Source organism: Pongo pygmaeus, chromosome 12 (genome assembly GCF_028885625.2).
Source record: "Pongo pygmaeus isolate AG05252 chromosome 12, NHGRI_mPonPyg2-v2.0_pri, whole genome shotgun sequence".
Taxonomy (NCBI): domain Eukaryota; kingdom Metazoa; phylum Chordata; class Mammalia; order Primates; family Hominidae; genus Pongo; species Pongo pygmaeus.
The window spans coordinates 90,004,562-90,025,993 of NC_072385.2; the positions used below are offsets into that span (position 1 = coordinate 90,004,562).

At 39.4% G+C, this 21,432-nt stretch overlaps 1 protein-coding gene across 4 annotated transcripts in view; it reads right to left on the reverse strand.

Annotated features, from left to right (window-relative positions):
* PLEKHH2 (pleckstrin homology, MyTH4 and FERM domain containing H2) overlaps positions 1-21,432 on the reverse strand; it is a 130,099-nt gene that overhangs the window by 33,372 nt on the left and 75,295 nt on the right. For all 4 annotated transcript variants that reach the window (XR_010123107.1, XM_063648774.1, XM_054475166.2 and 1 more), the window contains exons 16-19: positions 15,418-15,498; positions 9,671-9,850; positions 5,034-5,142; positions 3,188-3,300 (exon numbers count right to left, since the gene is read on the reverse strand). Coding sequence is in view for 3 of the 4 variants with exons in the window: in XM_063648774.1 (XP_063504844.1) it covers positions 3,188-3,300; positions 5,034-5,142; positions 9,671-9,850; positions 15,418-15,498 (483 nt within the window). In the remaining variant the exon portion in view is untranslated. The remainder of the gene's footprint in view (positions 1-3,187; positions 3,301-5,033; positions 5,143-9,670; positions 9,851-15,417; positions 15,499-21,432) is intronic.

Below are 21,432 nucleotides of genomic sequence, written 5' to 3' on the forward strand. Positions count from 1 at the left end.
CTCTTCAATATACTGACTTCCTTTCATTTGGATATACTCCCAGTGATACTGCTGGATCACATGGTAGTTCTATTTTTAGTTTTTTGAGGAATCTCCATACTGTTTTCCAAAGTTGCTGTACTAATTTACCTTCCCACCGATGGTGTATGAGTTTTCCTCTTTCTCTGCATCCTTGACAGCATTCGTTATTTTCTGCCTTTTCGATAACAGCCATTTTAACTGGGGTGAGACGATATTTCATTATGATGTTGATTTGCATTTCGCTGATGATTAGCAATGCTTAGCATTTATTCATATACTTGTTGGCCATTTGTATGTCTTCTTTTGAGAAATGTCTATTGAGATCTTTTGCCCATTTTAAAATTGGATTATTTGTTTTTTGCTATTGAGTTGAATGATTTAATATTCTTAAAATGATGCTGGATTCTGATTGCTAATATTTTATTATTTTTGTACAATCTTTGCTGTATTCTCATATGAAAGCAATACTTATTTAACAAAGAGAATATAGTGATATAATGACTGAGGATTGCTTCAAAATAATCCAAAGGTAGGGTGCAGTGGGAAATGGGAGAATAAAACAAAATTGGCCAGGTGTTGATGACTGTAGATCTGAAAGATGAGTACTTTAGGCCTCATTGTAATATTCTCTCTACTCATATATGTTGGAAATTGTCCCAAGTAAAAAGTAAAAGAAGAAATTGAATTTGGAAAATTTCCTTCTTTTTCTACGCTTTGGGACAATTTAAACAGCATTGAAATTATCTACACATAAAGTTTGGTAAACTCCTCTGTTTAGATTTTCATTTTCCTGTGGAATCAATTTTGGTCATTTATATTTTCTTATAAAATTGACCACATCATCTAGATTTTCAAATACATTTGTATAGTCTTTCTTGCTTTAGGTATTGGTGTACTCTACAGGTGGGTATTTTTAAACATTCCATTATAGAAATTTTAAAAATGTATAAAAGTAGAGAGAACAGCATAATAATCACCTATGTACCCATCACCCAGTGTCAATAATTATCAGCATTTTTCCAAACTTCACCACTTCGCCATCTCTACTTTTTTTCCTCTGGAGTATTTTAATGTATATCATATTACTTTACCAATAAATACTTCAGGCTGGATCTCCAGTTGATAAAGATTTTTTCTATAGCCATCCATGACCCCACAATTAATAATAATTCCATATTATCTAATAAACAAATAGATTTTTTGAGATGGGAGAAACTTAGGCAAGACAAAGCCAAAAGAAAGAGATGCAGCTCCAAGAGACTAGGGAAAAATGAAGTACCAAGATCCTGGTGTAGAGTCCAGACTTGGAAACACAGAAGGTCCACCGTATTCTGAGGCTGGAGGAGTGGAGGAGAAAGGGTTGTCTATTAAGTGGAGGGTTTTTCTTTTTTTTTTTTTTTTTGAGATGGAGTCTTGCTCTGCTGCCCAGGGTGGAGTGCAGTGGCGCGATCTCGGCTCAGTGCAACCTCCACTTCCTAGGTTCAAGTGATTCTCCCGCCTCATCCTCCCAAGTAGCTGGGACTATAGGCGCATGCCATCACACCTGGCTAATTTTTGTATTTTTTTAGTAGGGACGGAGTTTCATGGTGTTAGCTAGGATGGTCTCGATCTCCTGACCTCATGATCTGCCCGCCTCGGCCTCCCAAAGTGCTGGGATTACAGGGGTGAGCTACCATGCCTGGCTGCAAGGGGAGGGCTTTGAGGTGGTCATGTCATGTCTGATGTCCTCTAATTTTCTCAGTGAAATAGAAGGTAAGTTTCTCTGCTGTATTCTTAAGTAGAGTGTTTGAGGAGGATGTGACCAAAGACAAGCACAAGGCAGAAAGTTGGCTGTGAGAGAGGAAGACCCTGAATTTATATTGGCGTCAGACTACATGGCTGTTTGATGCTCTGCAGCATTGCACATCTGGTTATAGTGGCAGCAGAAAACATAGCAGTGATCTAGATTGGGATCTGGCTGAAGAGTGCATGGAAGTATGGGTCCCAAGGAACTATGAGAATCAATAGGAACAAACCAGATTGGATAAGGAAGGAAGAAAAGCCAAGACACAGTTATCATAATCTTAAAAAAAAAGCTAATGGTTCAAAACAAAGGTCTTAGAGATGAAGAAAAAATGGAAGAGTAAAAAAAAATAAGAGCTTGTAGGCTAGTATTCTGGTTAAAGAAAGAGATGTTCGAATTGAAGCTTTTAGAGGTGACATACTTGTGAGGAATGGTGAAGTCAGGTGTGGACATGGAAAATGGGATGATGAAGGAGACCAGAGGTGAAGCTTACTGGAACTTAGAAGGTCAAGAATCTTAAAATCATGGCATTGGTGAGTGAAGTGATAACAGTCATTTGCAAGATTTCAGGTAGAGAATGTGAGTTGGGAGCTAAAATTCTTAGATAATTTTTTTTTTTTTTTGAGACTTAATTTCACTCTTGTTGCCCAGGCTGGAGTGCAGTGGCATGATCTCAGCTCACTGCAACCTCCACCTCCTGGGTTCAAGCAATTCTCCTGCCTCAGCCTCCCAAGTAGCTGGGATTACAGGTATGCACCTCCACGCCCATCTAATTTTGTGTTTTTAGTAGAGATGGGTTTTCACCATGTTGGCCAGGCTAGTCTTGAACTCCTGACCTCAGGTGTTTCACCCTCCTCGGCCTCCCAAAGTGCTGGGATTACAGGAGTAAGCCACCACGCCTGGCCCTTAGAGAAATCTGAAGAGTTACTGGAAGGTAACTGATGATAGGGATAGAAGGATAAAGAGTACGAAGTTGCATGGCAAGTTTTGAGTGCTCAGGGATTTCTAATAGAGATTGAGGAATAAGAAACTGAGAGTAACACTAGAGAGGAAAGAGAGTGCTGACCCATCTCCCAGTGCTGTGCCTGGTGTGATGTGGAAAATTAGAGGTTAAAGGGAAAATAATTCATCTGATACCAAGTATTTCACATTGCCCAAACCATACATATTAATAGTTTATTTCAGTAAATCCCAAATCCTCACTAAGAAAGCATATTAAATTCACCTAATTTTATTTCAATGATATTCTTAATAATAAACACATTTTGAATTTTCTTGGAGTAAAATTTTGTAATCCAAAATGTTATTTTTAATTTTTTCCAATTATTTAACAACATATAAGTATTTTACCTTAAATCATTTAACAACATATAAATATTTTACCTTAAATAATTTAATAGCTTCTGTCTGCAGGGCTTCGGAAGGTAGAGTTGTCAGAGGGGAAATGATTCCTTCCTTGCTGTGACACAAAGTGGGGTGTCTCCATACCTGAGAGGCTAAATGCAGAATAAAATATGAACAGAAAACTGAATAAACCACTTATTTTGGCCTCTTATTAAATTAATCCTTTAGACATTAGCTCATTCAGGCTTGGCTCACAACTTTAAGTCACAAAGGTCAGAAAAAAACTCTTTGGCAACATTATTTTATTTTGGTAGCCAGGCCATTGGGATTCTCACGTTACTGTTTTGTTTTTTTTTTAATTTTAAAAATTTCCATAGGTTTTTGGGGAATAGGTGGTATGTGGTTACATGAGTAAGTTCTTCAGTGATCTGTGAGATTTTGGTGCACCCTTCACCCAAGCAGTATATACTGAACCTGATTTGCCTCACCCCCTTCCCACCCTTTCCCCGAGTCTCCAAAGTCTATTGTGTCATTCTTATGCCTTTGCATCCTCACAGTTAGCTCCCATTTATGAGTGAGACATGTTCCTGTTTTGGATAATCTAGAAGAGTTGGGTCCTAATTTACTAGGCTGCAGTAAGTCTACCTGGGCACTATCACATTGCTTAAATGTGCTAAAGATTGGTGACCTAGGTAGGGGGCATGACTATATATGAGAAAGAGCTGGGGAAAGATCTAGAACTTCTCTAGACAGGAGAAGCCAAAGTAGAAAGAGATATAAAGATAAAGAGGAACTTAAAGGCATTCCTAAAATCAACATTTATTAAATTCCTGTGTTGGACACAGCAAATAAAATGTGGTCTCTCTTAGTATATAAAGCATAGGATAGAATCCAGACTCTCAGTGGGGAAACCTTAGCCATAAAAATTCATTTCAGGCCAGGCACAGTGGCTCATGCCTGTAATGCCAGCACTTTGGGAGGCTGAGGTGGGTGGGTTACTTGAACTCAGGAGTACGAGACCAGCCTGTGCAACATGGAGAAACTCCATCTCTGCCAATGATACAAAAATTAGTCGGGAATGGTGGTGCATGCCTGTGGTCCCAGCTACTCAAGAGGGTGAGGCAGGAGGATTGCTTGAGCCCAGGAGGCAGAGGTTGCAGTGAGCTGAGATCATGCCACTGCACTCCAGCCTGGGTGACAGAGTGAGACTCCGTCTCAAAAACAAAACAAAAACTTAATTTCAATGCAAAACTACAAATGCTATAAATCTTTTGGCTTTCCTGGGCCACACTGAAAGAATTGTCTTGGGCCACACATAAAATATATTAACACTAATGATAGCTGATGAGCTTAAAAACAAAAAACTCACAAAGAAATTTTGTAATGTTTTAAGAAAGTTTATGAATTTGTGTTGGGCCACATTCAAAGCCATCTGGGGCCGCAGGCCACCTGTGGGTTGCAGGTTGGACAAGCTTGCTATAAAAGAATTAAGTGACAAAGCACATTAGGACATAATTTTAACATTGATGAAGCACCTTTTATGAGCCAGATGCTGAGCTGCAGGGGGCTGGCTGGGGGATCTCCTAAGGCCAGGTGGGGTTTCATTATGTTGGTGAGGACTGCCAAGGAAGGGGGCATTCCAAGCAGAGGAGCAATGGAAGCAAAGGCAGAGGGAGGTGACCTGACACAGCCTGACGAGGAATGATGGTGTCCCTGCAGCCAAACAGCCACAGAGAGAACTCTCTCCCATGATGAGCAAAGGCAATGAAAAAGTGGGTATATTTCAGAGAAACAGGAACCCATTAAGTGAAAACTCCATTAGGCTAAGTGGGTTGAGATCCATTTCATTAACCATAAAGCTTTATTTATATGTTTATGAACTTACAAGGCTCCCCATCTATATTTAGCAATTTGCAAACCAGTTGTTCAAATTCAGATCCAACGTTTACATTGTTGCTTCCAGCTGCAACAGTCAGATGATAAAGCCAAGTGTCCTTAAAACCAGAACATATTAATGAAATGTTAAGACACAGTTTTGATTACTTAAAGAAAAAAACAACTTGCATAAACAGTAGAAAACTTTGAGATGGAAATGAACCACTTGCTTTAATTTTTAAATAATAATGAAAAGCCATTTATTCAAACAATTCTGAGGCATGCTCACTTGAACTGTGTTTATATTACCTTTTCCCATTATTTACATTTTTCTTATTTTCTTCAGATGCGTCTTAGAAAAGCATGACAAAATTAAGAAGAATAACACATGTTAAGAGACTAAATACAACCAGCTGATATTCTTTTACAAAATAAATAAATTCTATTAAATTAAAAATCTGGCTCCCAGAGTGATACATACAGAATATTTTGGAAATCCAGAAAATTTAAAGAAAACATAATACCCATCTTATCTCATTCACCAATGATTCCTGGTCTTTTTTTCTCTATGAAAATATATATGTAGATTAAATGTTTACATAGTTGAATTATTCTAAAAGTAGAGGATAATTTCTGAATTTTAGTAATATAGTACAAGCACTCTCTTGTTGCTAGAAATTCTTTATAAACAAGTTTTAATGGCTGCAGGATATTCTACTACACATATGGACATACCATATGTATTTAATCAATTTCTTATTGCTGAACATTATGATGGTTACTAACTTCTCACTGATAAAAAATACCGTGACGGCTATCATCTGTTAACTGAAAAGGAAATGTTATATTTTCCATGTTTAAAATACTTCAAAAATAAAATTATTTTAAAAAGAGTATTGTAGGCCAGGCACAGTGGCTCACGCCTGTAATCCCAGCACTTTGAGAGGCCAAGCCGGGTGGATCACCTGAGGTCAGGGGTTTGAGACCAGCCTGGCCAACATGGTGAAACCTCGTCTCTATTAAAAATACAAAAATTAGCCGGGCATGGTGGTGCATGCCTGTAGTCCCAGCTGTTCGGGAGGCTGAGACAGAAGAATCTCTTGAACCCGGGAGGCGGAGGTTGCAGTGAGCCGAGATCACGCCACTGCACTCCAGCCTGGGCAACAGAGTGAAACTCTGTTTAAAAAAAAAAAAAAAAAGGGTATTGTGTCGAACAAACTATACATAAATTTTTGGCTACATTTACTAACATTTTCTTTTTCTTTTTTTTTTTTTTTTTTTGAGACAGAGTCTTGCTCTGTCACCCAGGCTGGAGTGCAATGGGCGATCTCGATTCACTGCAACCTCCGCCTCCAGGTTCAAGTGATTCTCCTGCCTTAGCCTCCCAAGTAGCTGGGATTACAGGCACCTGTCACCACGCCCAGCTACTTTTCGTATTTTTGGTAGAGATGGAGTTTCACCAGGTTGGCCAGGCTGGTCTCGAACTCCTGATCTCAGGTAATCCACCTGCCTCGGCCTCCCAAAGTGCTGGGATTACAGGTGTGAGACACAGCGCCTGGCCAACATTTTCTTAGTATATATTTTTTGAAATAGAATTATGAGTCATTACTAGGGCATGAAAACTTTTAGGAACTCTTGAAACATATTTCAAAGTACTTTCCAAAGCATTTACACTAATTTCTATTCCCACCAGTGGTGTATAGGAGTGCTTCCCTCCTCATAGCTTCACTAGCATAATTTTTTAAATCTTTGATAATCTCAGAGACAATAAAAGCTTTATCATTTTTAAATGTGCGTATCTTTGATTACAGATGAGTGTAGGCATCCATTAGCCATTAAATTCCTCAGTAAGTTGTTCATCAGGCCCTCTTTCCATTTTTCTACTAGAAACATAGTCCTTTTCAAATCAAATGAGACGTAGCAGAGGCAAGTGTTCAGGAACACAGGCTCTGTGGTTAGAGATAGGGGTCTAATATCAACTCTGCCTCTTGCCAGATGTGTGACCACAGGAAAGTGCTTCAGTCTTTCCATCTACAAATGGGAATAAGGTCACCTCCCACAGAGGGTAATTGGAAGGATGAAGAAGAGATATACTTAGCACTTGGCCTGATACATGTACTCAAAAACAATGATCAATAGTAACAATAATAATCTATAAAGTGTTGTGTATATGTTAAGGATACAGTAGCCATCCATGAAATATTTTGTTTTCTGTATTATCTTTTTAGTCATATTTATGATAATATTTGACATAAAGAATTATTTCAATTTTGTATAGTCAAATCTATCAACCATTTGCACTCTGTTTTCTTACACTGCCTTTTTGTTTTCGTTCTTTTTTTTTTTTTTTTTGAGACGGAGTCTTGCTCTGTCGCCAGGCTGGAGTGCAGTGGTGCGATCTCAGCTCACTGCAACCTCTGCCTCCCAGGTTCAAGTGATTCCCCTGCCTCAGCCTCCCAAGTAGCTGGGATTACAGGCACACGCCACCTCACCTGGCTAATTTTTGTATTTTAGTAGAGACAGAGTTTCACCATGTTGGCCAAGATGGTCTTGATCTCCTGACCTTCTGATCCACCCGCCTCAGCCTCCCAAAGTGCTGGGATTACAGACGTGAGCCACCACACCTGGCCCGCCTTTTTGTTTTCTTAGAAAGTACTTCTGTTGCCATTGCTTTTGGTGTTTTAGACATGAAGTCCTTGCCCATGCCTATGTCCTGGATGGTAATGCCTAGGTTTTCTTCTAGGGTTTTTATGGTTTTAGGTCCAACGTTTAAGTCTTTAATCCATCTTGAATTGATTTTTGTATAAGGTGTAAGGAAGGGATCCAGTTTCAGCTTTCTACATATGGCTAGCCAGTTTTCCCAGCACCATTTATTAAATAGGGAATCCTTTCCCCATTGCTTGTTTTTCTCAGGTTTGTCAAAGATCAGACAGTTGTAGATATGCGGCATTATTTCTGAGGGCTCTGTTCTGTTCCATTGATCTATATCTCTAAAGCCAAAATTGACAAATGGGATCTAATTAAACTAAAGAGCTTCTGCACAGCCAAAGAAACTACCATCAGAGTGAACAGGCAACCTACAAAATGGGAGAAAATTTTCGCAACCTACTCATCTGACAAAGGGCTAATATCCAGAATCTACAATGAACTCAAACAAATTCACAAGAAAAAAACAAACAACCCCATCAAAAAGTGGGTGAAGGACATGAACAGACACTTCTCAAAAGAAGACATTTATGCAGCCAAAAAACACATGAAAAAATGCTCACCATCACTGGCCATCAGAGAAATGCAAATCAAAACCACAATGAGATACCATCTCACACCAGTTAGAATGGCAATCATTAAAAAGTCAGGAAACAACAGGTGCTGGAGAGGATGTGGAGAAATAGGAACACTTTTACACTGTTGGTGGGACTGTAAACTAGTTCAACCCTTGTGGAAGTCAGTGTGGCGATTCCTCAGGGATCTAGAACTAGAAATTCCATTCGACCCAGCCATCCCATTACTGGGTATATACCCAAAGGACTATAAATCATGCTGCTATAAAGACACATGCACACGTATGTTTATTGCGGCATTATTCACAATAGCAAAGACTTGGAACCAACCCAAATGTCCAACAATGATAGACTGGATTAAGAAAATGTGGCACATATACACCATGGAATACTATGCAGCCATAAAAAAGGAAGAGTTCATGTCCTTTGTAGGGACATGGATGAAATTGGAAATCATCATTCTCAGTAAACTATCGCAAGAACAAAAAACCAAACACCGCATAGTCTCACTCACAGATGGGAATTGAACAACGAGAACACATGGACACAGGAAGGGGAACATCACACTCTGGGGACTGTTGTGGGGTGTGGGGAGGGATAGCATTGGGAGATATACCTAATGCTAGATGACGAGTTAGTGGGTGTAGCGCACCAGCATGGCACATGTATACATAGGTAACTAACCTGCACATTGCGCACATGTACCCTAAAACCTAAAGTATAATAATAATAATAAAAAAAAAGAAAGTACTTCTGATTCAGAAATCAGATAAAGGCCTTTTTAAAAAATAATCTCATTGAATTCTTTTAACTCTTTAAATTCATCTGGAAATTATTTTGCTATCTGTATGAGATGAAAAACTAATGTTTCCTAAGTAGCCAATTTCCTCAATATATAATAAATACATAATCATATGTATTGAATGATATATTACTTCCCCATTAATTTGTGATACCTCCTTTATCACAAATGACTACATGTACATATAATACATAAAGTAATTAATTTTTACCTGTATCTAAGCCCAAATTTTATTAAAAATTAGTCAAAAATATAAAACAGAGTCCTTAGATTTACCAAAAAATGTTCAATCTGAGAGACCCACATTTTTAACGTAAGTTCCTTTAGCCCTCCACTTCCACGCACTAATTTCAGCCTTGATACCACTCTTACCAACAGGATTAGAAAATGACATATTTGAACAAGGCTCATTTCCAGGGAGGTAAAGAATATCTGAAAACAGAGCTGAAAGTCTATAGCAAAATTTTCTTCCTTATTTCCATTAAATTGATTTGATAATTATTACCAATATCTGAATAATATTAGTCTACATCATTCTAAATCAACCAATAAGTCTTTGAATACCTTTTCATGCTTGGATCCAATTAGGAGGTAAGTCGGACCTTGGTCTTTGGGATGGATAACGATAGTATAATGTGTGGATAACAGACTACGTCCACTGGCTTCATAATCTTCATCTGAATCACAAGATCTGTCAACCTCTTCCACTTTAGCCTCCCAAAGTTTGATCTGACCTAAAGGAAACTAAAGTAAATGTTAGTAATTGTGAGGAAGGCATTTTCTAAATCTTTTCCTACTAAAATGTTTCATAGTCCTTTTCATTTTTAAATTTATAAAGCATACCTTTAAAATTTTTATTTTATTTTTTATTTTCCTTTTTTTTTTTTTTTGAGACAGGGTTGGGTCTCCCTCTGTCTCCTAGGCTGGAGTGCAGTGGTGCAATCAGTAACCTCACTGTAACCTTGAACTCCTGGGCTTCAGGGATCCTTCCATCTCAGCCTTGCAAATAGCTAGCACTACAGGCACATGCCACCATGCCCAGCTAATTAAAAAAAATAATTTTTTTTTGGAGATAGGGTCTTGCTACATTGCCCAGGCCAGTCTCAAACTCCTGGGCTCAAAGAATCCTCCTGCCTCAGCCTCCCAAAGTGCTGGGATCACAAGCATGAGCCACCGCACCAGCATAACATACCTTTTTAAAAATGGCCTAGAGGCAATTTGATTATCCACAGTGTAACAAAAGTAGTGGCAACAACCAAAGAGCCTAAAAGTAACCATATACATATTAGAGATTTAACTTTTGAGGAAAAAGCAAGATGCTACTTCTATGCAGTAGTTCAGATGATTCAGCTGTACTAAAATTGTTATAGGAGGCAGAAAGAAATTATTTAGATAGACAGGGTGAAGTGAGTCCCCAGCAGAAAACTTTCCTTTTAAAAAAAGCAGCTCAAAGATAGCTCCTTTTCTAACCCCAGGCAGTTCAAGGAAATCACTTCTCTTCTAACAACAAGCAGCCTGAAAGAGCAGACAGTGAAACACAGATAAGACAACTTCCGCACAGAAGGAGTGGGGAAGGTCTCCTGGGTAATTACCAAACTCCACATTTGTACAATGGGCCCCCCAATAAAACAGTGGGCCTTAATAAGCACATTCTTTTCCCTTTGGACACACTAAGATAGGGAAGCTAAAAGCAGACTACAGGGGGTGCCTACAGCTGCAAGAAGATGGGAACAAACACAGAAACTCTCCCTCCCAGATAAGCAGGACAAAGAAACAGTCAGCCTACGTGGTTAGGGAATGAGACAGAGCCAATTAAAAAAACTCTGCTCTGTAAAGATAGCACACCTAGTTCCAACTAAACCATCAGGAGGATGAGATATCCCCTCCTTACAAGCTCCCTCCTCGCTAGCCCATTTATAAAAACCCTGACATTTTTACTACAACTTGGCAACCCACTCGGGACCCTTCTCTGTGATGGAGAGCTGTTCTTTCCTTTTGCACTATCTACTAAACTCCTGCTCTAAATTCACTCGGTCTGTGTGTGTCCATGACCTAGATCTCCTTGGCCGTGAGAACAAGAACTTTGGTATTTACCCCAGACAATGAGGCTGCTTCAAAATGACCCATTATTTAGTTAAGCAACTAGTCATAATTCACCAAAACAGTCATTTGACTTTTTTATCCCACAGAATTGATCAGCGATTTGATTAAGTTATTGGATCAAAAGGACAAGTGTATACATAGTCTCAAAACTGTTCATTAAAAAGAAAAATATTGTTCCTAGAAAAAATAACAAGATTAGATAGGTAGTACAAAATGAACTATCATCCCAAATGCCAGTAAATGAGGAGCATTCCAAGGCTCTTTGTTAACGTACTATATCACAAAACAATACCATGGATTTCTCCATCTGAAGGGTAAGAACAACTTCCTAAAGCCAATTTATATTAAATTTTATCTAAGCTTTTACTGACAAAACCAACTATATCTGGTGTGTTGAATATTTGGCCTATCTGTTGTAAAACTTTTGCTCTAATTTAGTACCTTTATTCCAGGAAAATACATGGTCTGCACCAGATTTACAACTTCTAAAATATTTGGCCAATTTTGCAATTGGAGTTTTGAAAAAGTTCATTCTAACTACAAGGATATTTACATCACACATTTACATGCTAAGTTTCAGGGCTCAGTGCTCGAGCCCTTCTTCCATCTATGCTCACTGTCTGGGTGACCTCATCTAAGCTCATGGCTTTAATACCAGCATATGTTAGCTACTCCCAAATTTATAACTCCAGACTCACTAACTCTACTTAGATGTTGGATAGCATCTCAAACTTAACAGCATTTCAGACTTACCTTGGTAAGTCCTCCTTGACAACCTGCTCTGCCCAGTCTTCCCCATCTCAAGTTGTTGGCAATGTTACTTTTCTATTAATAGCTATTAACACCCAAAACCTTGGCATCATTGTGGTCTCTCATACTGACTTTTCAGGCAATAAATCCTGTCAGCAAGACTTTCAGAATCCATCTAGAATCTGGTCACCTCTCACACATCCACAGCACCACTAAACTACAATCCCCTCTCACCTGGATTACTGCAATGGCTCCTAATGCATCTCCTCCTTATTCCCTCTGGTCTATTCTTAATCAGCAGTCGGAGTGTGCCTGTTAGACACAGGCAAGATCGTGTCCCTGTTCCGCTCAAAGCCCTCCAGTGGTTTGTCATTTCACTCAGAGCAAAAGCTGAAGGGTGGCAGAATCTGCCACCCCAAAAGATATCACTTTGGCATAAGGGTTATTTTGAACTAAAGGCATTTTTAAAAGCAGCAGGTGCAAGAAGGGTGTTCTGACCCTCTGCCTTTTCTTCCCAAAGGCAGGAGGGAACCTGCCTTTCATAAAGCCTATATGAAAGATATCCTCCCTTTACCAGAAGGAAAGTAAGCTTCTTGTCAAGATGGGAAGCTGAGGCCTGGGGAAAGTTATACAAACAACCCTTTTTAAACTTTATCTTATCTTCTTCCTCACTTCACCCAAGTAACTACCCCAGCCCAAGTCTCTTTGCCTTGTCACATTTTCACAATTTACTACACTTTGTCCGGTTCGGTGTATAAGTGTTCACCTTTATGTCTTTGAGTCTTCATTGCCTTAGGAGGGCTCCTGTGTGATGTAAAACTTACATTAAATAAATGTATATGTTTTCTCCTGTAATCTGTCTTAATGTGAATTTAATTCTCAGGCCTGCCAAAAACCCTAAGAAAGTAGAGGTAAAATTTCGCCTCTCCTAAAAAGCAAGCTTTTAAAAATAGGATGAAGACAACAAATTCTATTAATACTATGACAATACATAACAATACTAACCTAATTGTGTGCTTTAGGCACAATCATATGAAAATCTAGGTTTCATCCACCCCAATATTTAAAGATGGTTATTCATTTTACCAAAGGATGCACCATGCCTTGATAAGCAGCAAACAGACCTAGTGGTTTCAAATATTTTGATTTAATTAAAAAAGACATTGATACAGATTAAAAGCAAATTCTTTTGGAAATATTTATAGCAAAAAATGAAGTAGGCCTATAATGATTCACATATATTCTCAATACTTTTCCAGTGGTTATAATGGATTTCTGTTCATGTATCCATTCTTCTGACTTGTTTCTTCTGTGATCAATGCTATCCATTTTTATTAAATTATTTTTCTATTTATAAAAACACATGCTTATTAGAGAAACTTGGTAAGTATGGAAAGGATTTAAAAAAGAAAGAAACCATCCATATTACTGTGATCACAGATAATTATTCAACATTTTGGTATAGTTCTTTTTCTATCTGCTCTGTTTGTTTTTATTTAGATGTGTCAGACTGAGATTTATAAACTTGGCCTTCCAATCACCATCCTCTAAGATCTCATAATTACAGAGAAATTGGGAACTGTATTTGCCAGAACCTCCTTCCCTGTTATGGTTCCCAGTTAGAGTTTCCTGTGAGAGAATCTACTTGAAGTTTAGAAGGAGAGGGTAGAAGAGTTGTTATTCTCCTGGGACTATAGCGGCTGGATGTCGGGGCTCATGTGAGATTCACTGAAGCTTCCCAGTGAAGCCTCGAGGACCAGCTGCCTTCAGTCCTTTGGCCAGAAATCTTCACTGTTGTCTTCTCTGACCTTCATTGGCAGTTTCCCTAACTTTTACCACCCCCATACAACTTTTCTAAAAGTTATGTAAGTTATAAAACTTCTCTAAAATTTATGTATGTCCACAATTCTATATTAAAACTTTTTTTTTTTTTTTTTTTGAGATAGGGTCTCACTGTTGCCCAGGCTGGAATGCAGTGGTGTGATCACAGCTCACTGCAGCCTCTATCTCCTGGGCTCAAGCAATCCTCCTGCCTTAGTCTCCCAAGTACCCAGGACTACAAGCATGCATCACCATGCCTGGCTAATTTTTTTTTTTTTTTTTAGTAGAGACAAGGTTTTGCTATGTTGCCTAGGGTGGCATTAGATCTTTTACACCCGTAACACATACAGTGGCTTCTGTTTTCCTGATTGACGAGTCAGGATTACATTGAGTGTACGATTTTGTATTGTACATATTTGGGTAGCATTTGTATGTCAGCATTTTCCCACACTACTTCAGAGATTATTTATTTATTTATTTATTTATTTATTTATTTATTTTGAGACAGGGTCTCATTCTGTCGCCCAGCCTGGAATCCAATGGTGCGAATCACAGCTCACTGTGACCTCCACCTTCTGGGCTCAAGTGATCCTCCAACCTTGGTCTCCCTAGTAGTTGGGACTACAGGCACACACTACCACACTCAGCTAATTTTTGAATTTTTTGTAGAGACAGGGTCCCGCTATGTTGTCCAGGCTGGTCTCAAACTCCTGGGCTCAAATGATCCTCCCACCTCTTGGCCTCCCAAAGTGCTGGGATTACAGGCATGAGCCATCATGCCTGGCCTCAGCATTGTTTTTAATGGCTGTACTGCGTTAATCTCTACCCCATTAGCAATACTCAGTATAACGGCATGTATTTTAAATACAGCTGGTCAGACCTGAGAGTGTAGTCTATTAAAAGGGAAGGAGAAATACTAACTGTCCCACGTGGTCACTAGATCAAGAAGTTTAGTCTCGTTAACACAGTAACAGTCACAGGCTGCTCTTCAGAGGAGAGGACATCATTATATTATACAAGTACTCGTGGCCCATGTTGGTTCAATTTTTATAGTTTCAGTTATCCAAAGGTGACACAGAATACCCATAACGATGACTGGGCATGCATTTTACCTTTGGGTAGATACCCCATCTTTTTATTCTGAAATTAAAAATAATTCAGATTCTTTTGTGGAGGGGATTAGTTTAAACATTAATAAACAGAATATAAACAGGCAGATGGATGGGTAGATAAGTGGTATTCGGGAATTTGAGGGCCTGGGACAGAACTAGATTCTTTTCCTTTTTAGGTTTTCTTTCCTAACTTGCTGCTTCCTTCTATCAACCTTATCTGGTCTGTAAGAACCTGGGAAAATATGAGAAACTGATGGTTGTGGGGAGGGAATAGAAGAAGACTGTTCTAGGTCTTAGAAGATGCATTAATTAAAAGTTGCTAAGGCTTGTAATTAAGAATCAAGACCCTTGTAGGTATAGGTGATAGACCTTTGTGTGATTATCTCAGTTGCACCAAATTATACCAAATTTCAACCTCATAAAGATTCTGAAGTTTTACAAAGTAAGAGAAGAGAGAAAAGGAAAAGTTTAAGCTCTAACACACAAAAAGTTACTTCAATTGGCATATTAAAAATACATACATACCTTATCTTCTTGACTCCGAAAATAATATAATGTCTTTCCTATTAGTGTGCACCAGACTCTCTTGGAGTATCCATGTTTTACCTGAAACCATATTTCAATTAATTACAAGTGTAGCCCAGAACTCTGACACCTTAAATTATAGCTTATACACTCTATTTGAGTTTCTATAGGTATCCAGTTTGCCCAGATATAAGTGATATTCCAAATAGATTGTCCAGTGCTGTTTAAGATTTACCTGTCACACATTGAGCACACATGGACATAAATATGGAAACAATAGACACTGTGGACTACCAGGGTAGAGGGAACTGGGGTGGCTGGGTTAAAAAACTACCTATCGGGTACTATGCTCACTACCTGGGTGACGGGATCTGTACTCCAAACCTCAGCATCATGCAATATTCACATGTAACAAACCTGCACGTGCACCCCCTATATCTAAAACAAAAGTTGTAAAAAAAAAAGATTTACCTGTTAACAGTAGTAGAATGGCAAGTTTTGCTTTGGTGCTCACCATTCAACATATAACGAATGTTTACTGTGCATCAAACACTATGCCTAGGACTGAGGTTTCACAGTTGGATAAAGAAGGGAGTGGAGGGGTGGATTATGAGAAATTATGTAATGGGGTACAATGTATGTTATTACGAGTGATGGGTATCCTAAAAGCTCTGACAGAATCACTATGCAATCAATGCATGTAACAGAATTGCACTTGTACCCCATGAATGCATTAACATAAAGAAGAGAAAGTGCAATTTCACCAGTAAGTATATTTCATCGTTTCCACATTTCACAGATTTCCAATAGCCATGTGGCTCTCTAGGCTAACACTCTAATGTCAATGCACGCAACAGAATTGCACTTGTACCCCATGAATGCATTAACACAAAAAAAGAGAAAGTACAATTTCACCAGTATATTTCATAGTTTCCACATTTCACAGATTTCCAATAGCCCTGCGGCTCTCTAGGTTAACACTCTAACATTAGAAGTGAGAAGATGAAGGCCGTGCGCGGTGGCTCACGCCTGTAATCCCAGGACTTTGGAGGCCGAGGCGGTGGATCACATGAGGTCAGGAGTTCGAGACCAGCCTGACCAATATGGGGAAACCTCATCTGTACTAAAAATACAAAAATTAGCCAGGCATGGTGGTGGACATCTGTAGTCCCAGCTACTCAGGAGGCTGAGACAGGAGAATTGCTTGAACCCAGGACGCAGAGGCTGCAGTGAGCTGAGATCACACCACTGCACTCCAGCCTGGGCGACAGAGCAGACTCCATCTCAAAAGCAAAAAAGAAGTGAGAAGATGAAAACCTAAAGAATTCTAGTAATTTCCCAAATGTAAAAGATTCATTCATTCAAAAACATTTGATGCCTTCTTAGAAGTAATCATACAAAGTAATAAAATAATGTTAAAAGCTATTACTGTAAATTGAGTACCTCCTATATATCAGGCACTAAGTTAAGTGACTGGGACAGAATTTGAACCTAGCTCTTAACTTTGAATAGTCAGTAAGTGATATAGGTCCTGGAGAAACAGATTTGAACAAGACACAGTCTCCTTTCTCAGGAAGCTCACAGCCTTGTGAGGAAGACAGACAATTAAATCAGCAGTATGCTAAATATTTTCATCAAGAGTGCAAAGAGGCTCACAACTGGGCTGTTGTAAGAACCAAATGAGAAAATGTAAATAAAGGATAACAGTAGTTATTCAATAAATGTTTCTGTCCTCATTATGAATAAGAAGTAAAACACATTTTCTTTTAAACTCATAAACCCAGTCAGCCTTTGGGCTTTCAAAGCTATGGTTTCAGCAAACGAGTAACTCCACCACCTAACGGTTTGACGGATTTAGAATGCTGTTTGAGAGAAAACAAAAAATGTTTCATTTGAGGCGTGTTTCAATTTAATTAAATTTAGAAACATATTTACAGACAAATATCCTGGAAGCTTTAAATAGTGCTGTGTGGGGTGTTTTTTTCTTTTCTTCTTTAAACAATCTCCAGAAAGAAGTCTCATAAAAACTGAGGTATAATGCATCTGGCTATAGACAGTGTACTTCTGAAATGATTTATCTTTAAAAGAGAACAATGTATGCCTTTGAAGAACTGCAAATTAATGAAGACCTTTGCCAATTCACTGTAAAAGCTGTGTTTTAACAATCTGTCTTTATACATAAATCTTGTATTAGAATTTTTTTTTCTTTTTTGAGACGGAGTCTTGCTCTGTCACCCAGGCTGGAGTGCAGTGGTGCAATCTCGGCTCACCTCCGGGAGCAACCTCCGCCGCCCGGGTTCAAGCGATTCTCCTGCCTCAGCCTCCCAAGTAGCTGGGACTACAGGCACGTGCTACCATGGCCAGCTAATTTTTGTATTTTTAGTAGAGAAGGGTTTCACCATGTTGGCCAGGATGGTCTCAGTCTCTTGACCTTGTGATCTGCCCAGCTCGGCCTCCCAAAGTGCTGGGATTACCAGTGTGAACCACCGCGCCCAGCCTAGAATTTCTTAAAACTCTGACTTACTCTTTAAAAAATTAGAAAACAAATTATACTAGAAGAATCCTCATGAAAATTTAAAGGCAACCTCAAATCTCAAGGTGAACTAATTAAAAGAATAATTTTTTACCATACTTCCATAACAAAGGTAGTTCCTATTGGTTTTGTTTGAAATTTTGAAGACAAACAGTATATCATATCCCAATTAGCCCTTGCCACTGCACAAACCATAAGCCCCTATGGTATTCTCTCCTTCCCCATAAGCCCATCCCTGTAGCATTCTCCACCACAAATCCTGCCACCAGCCTTGCTGACTTCACTATCAAGGTGAAACTCTTGGATGATAATAGCTAGCATTTTTTGGTGTGTTTATGATGTGCCAGGCACTGTTCTAACACAATTTATATGTTTAAATAATTCACTTAATCCTCCCAATACCTTGTGAGGTTGGCTCTATTATTATCCCCATTTTATAGATGAGGATGCTAAGGCACAGAGCCTGTAAGTAATTTCTTCAAGGTCACACAGGTGGTAAGTGGCAGAGCCAGGACTTGTGCCCAGGCAGTCTGGTTCCTACCCTTGCCCTTGTCTCTTGGCCACACTATCTCCACATCCTTGTTCTCTTCACTTCCAGTAACCTTTGCTGTCCCTCCACTTTTGCCACCCATCCCCTCAGCCATACCCTAATCCTTTTTTCTTCACTGGGAACTGCTCCACTTTGCACTTTACTTTCTACTCTCTGATCACAACTTCCTCCCAGTTCCTCCCGCTTCCCTCCCCCTCTCACTTAAGACACTCCTATTCTTGGGTTTTTTTTGTTTGTTTGTTTGAGATGGAGTCTCACTCTGTTGCCCAGTCTGAAGTGCAGTGGCACAATCTTGGCTCACTGCAACCTCTGCCTCCTGGGTTTCAGTGATTCTCCTGTCTCAGTCTCCTGAGTAGCTGGAATTACAGGCATGTGCTGCCATGCCCAGCTAATTTTTGTATTTTTAGAGAAGACAGGGTTTCACCATGTTGGCCAGGCTGGTCTCAAACTTCTGACCTCAGGTGATCCTCCCACCTTGGCCTCCCAAAGTGCTGGGATTACAGGCATGAGCCACCATGCTTGGCCCACACTCTTGTTCTTTACCTCATTCATAATTTTAAGCCCCTTGATCCTTCCATTTTATTCTAGCTTATCAGTCCCCTCCTGGCCCCATGCCCTTCTCTGCCAACCTGGGTTTCCATGTTTGATCACGAAACAACTCTTGCTCCAGGGCCTGTGATTATGCTGTATTCCTATGCTTCTAACAAATCCACTCAACAAAATTCCATTTGCTTTTAAATAATCTAGTGAAGAATGTGACAAGAGACAGATGGTTATAGGAAATAATATTAGCCATAATTAATAACTGTTGAAACTAGATGATGAACATATGAGGGCTCATTATATTATTCCCTCTATTTTCACATATGTTGGCAATGCCCATAATAAAACATTAATTTCAAATATCATCTTGAAAGATACGTGGTAAAGCAAGTAAAATGTTGATTGTAGAAAGAAGGTGATGGGCATATGGGTGTTCACTGTAAAATTATTCTTCTTTTTTGCATATTTGAAAATTTATATAATAAAATGTTAGAAAAAACCACTATCCTCACTTCACTATAATGTAAATTTTCTGCTCCTTTTTCTGGGCATCTGAAGATGTTAGAGAAAAATATTCAATAAAAACTCAAATCGGAAAGTCTGGTGGGCCTTCAATAATACTTACCAAGCCTTCTATTTATCCTTGGGTACATCCTACTTTCCTGAATGATTATTCTCCATCCTTTTCCCCACTCTTAGTAAATAACATTGTCTTACGGAATAATGTTCATCAAGAAAACTGAGGATATTAGACATGATATCACTCAATGTCCTACAAACTTAAGATACTTGTCTGCACTCTTCCTCATCTTTCCTCCAGTTTCAGCCCTCCCAGAGTGCCCTCCCACCATGTCCAGCCACCCACTTCTTCTGGACTTTGTCTTTAATCTCCCTCCTCCCCTCTTCCAGGTGCTTTCCCCTTAGTTTGTAAACTCAATGTACATCTTTCCCACCCTAAAAAATGCCTCTCCTGACTCCAGGTTCCCTCCAGCTTGATTCTAATGTACTGAAAGGTATAGATAGTCCTTGAAACTCAAATACTTCACTTATTAATCTCCCATTTACCCTTCAACCCACTGAAGGCAATGTACCTTCTTCTCTGAGCACACGTGACACTAGATCAGTCACAGGCATTACTCTCAGATCTCTGCACACATCTCCTTACTGTGCCCTTAAATTTACAAGTGTTACCCTGCTCTCCCCTGCCCTACATAATTTCCCATAATTGCCACATGTATGCTGATGATTCCTCGAATCCTTCTCTCCAATCCAGCCCTCCAGCACTCTCCTCTGATGTAGACTGGTGGTCTGCTGCCTGTTGGACTTTTTTACTAAGACATCCTACCAGCTCCTGATGTCTTCCAAAATCACCTAATCTTCCTAAAATGGCTCCTCTTTCCTGAGCTCTCTCTTATCTGCTATCATCTTTCTACCAGGCATCTTTATCTCTTCTACATTCTAACCTCAAATTCAATCAAACTAAATATTTTACCTTTTACCATTATTTAAATTCATCCTCTCCTCTCTTTTCCTGTAACCCCTTCAGAGTTTCATCCTCTTCATGGGAACCACTCCCTTAACTGTTCTTAGAACCTCCACCTTGCCTCCCACTGATTCATCTTCCTCTTAGCACAGTAATCTGTTAGCAACATGAATATGCTCATGCTCCTGTTACAAACCCTGAAGGGTTTCAAATATCCTTCAGGATAAAGACCAAAGTCCTTAAAAAGACAAAAATAGCTCTCCACCATCCATGGGCCCCTCTAGCTTTTTCTCCAAAGGATTTGTTCCTAGTACAGCTGGGATCGCTTTGATATTTTTTTTTCTTTTTTTTTTAGACAGAATTTGGTTTGTCGCACAGACTGGAGTGCAATATTCCAATTACAGCTCATCTAAACCTCCATCTCCCAGGTTCAGGCGATTCTCCTGCCTCAGCCTCCCGAGTAGCTGGCATTACAGGTGCCCGCCACCACGTCTGGCTAATTGTTGTATTTTTAGTAGAGATGGGTTTTCACCATGTTGGTCAGGCTGGTCTCAAACTTCTGACCTCAGATGATCTGCCTGCCTCAGCCTCCCTAAGTGCTGGGATTACAGGCATAAGCCACTGCTTTGAGACTCTAAGCCTTCATTCACGCTGTCTCCTAGCCTGGAGTACCACCCCTCCACTCATTCCCACTTGGTATAACTAACTCCTACTCCTCCTCGAAGACTCGGCACAGGTAAATCTTCTTTCAGAAGTCACTCCTGACACATCTCAATAATTGTACTTTATATCATTATAAATAAGCTTTTGTCTCCCTCTTTTTCAATAGATTATGAGGCTCTCTGAGGAATGGGACAGTGGCCTATTCATCTTAGTATCTTTCAGCACATTGTGCTGCATGTGGTA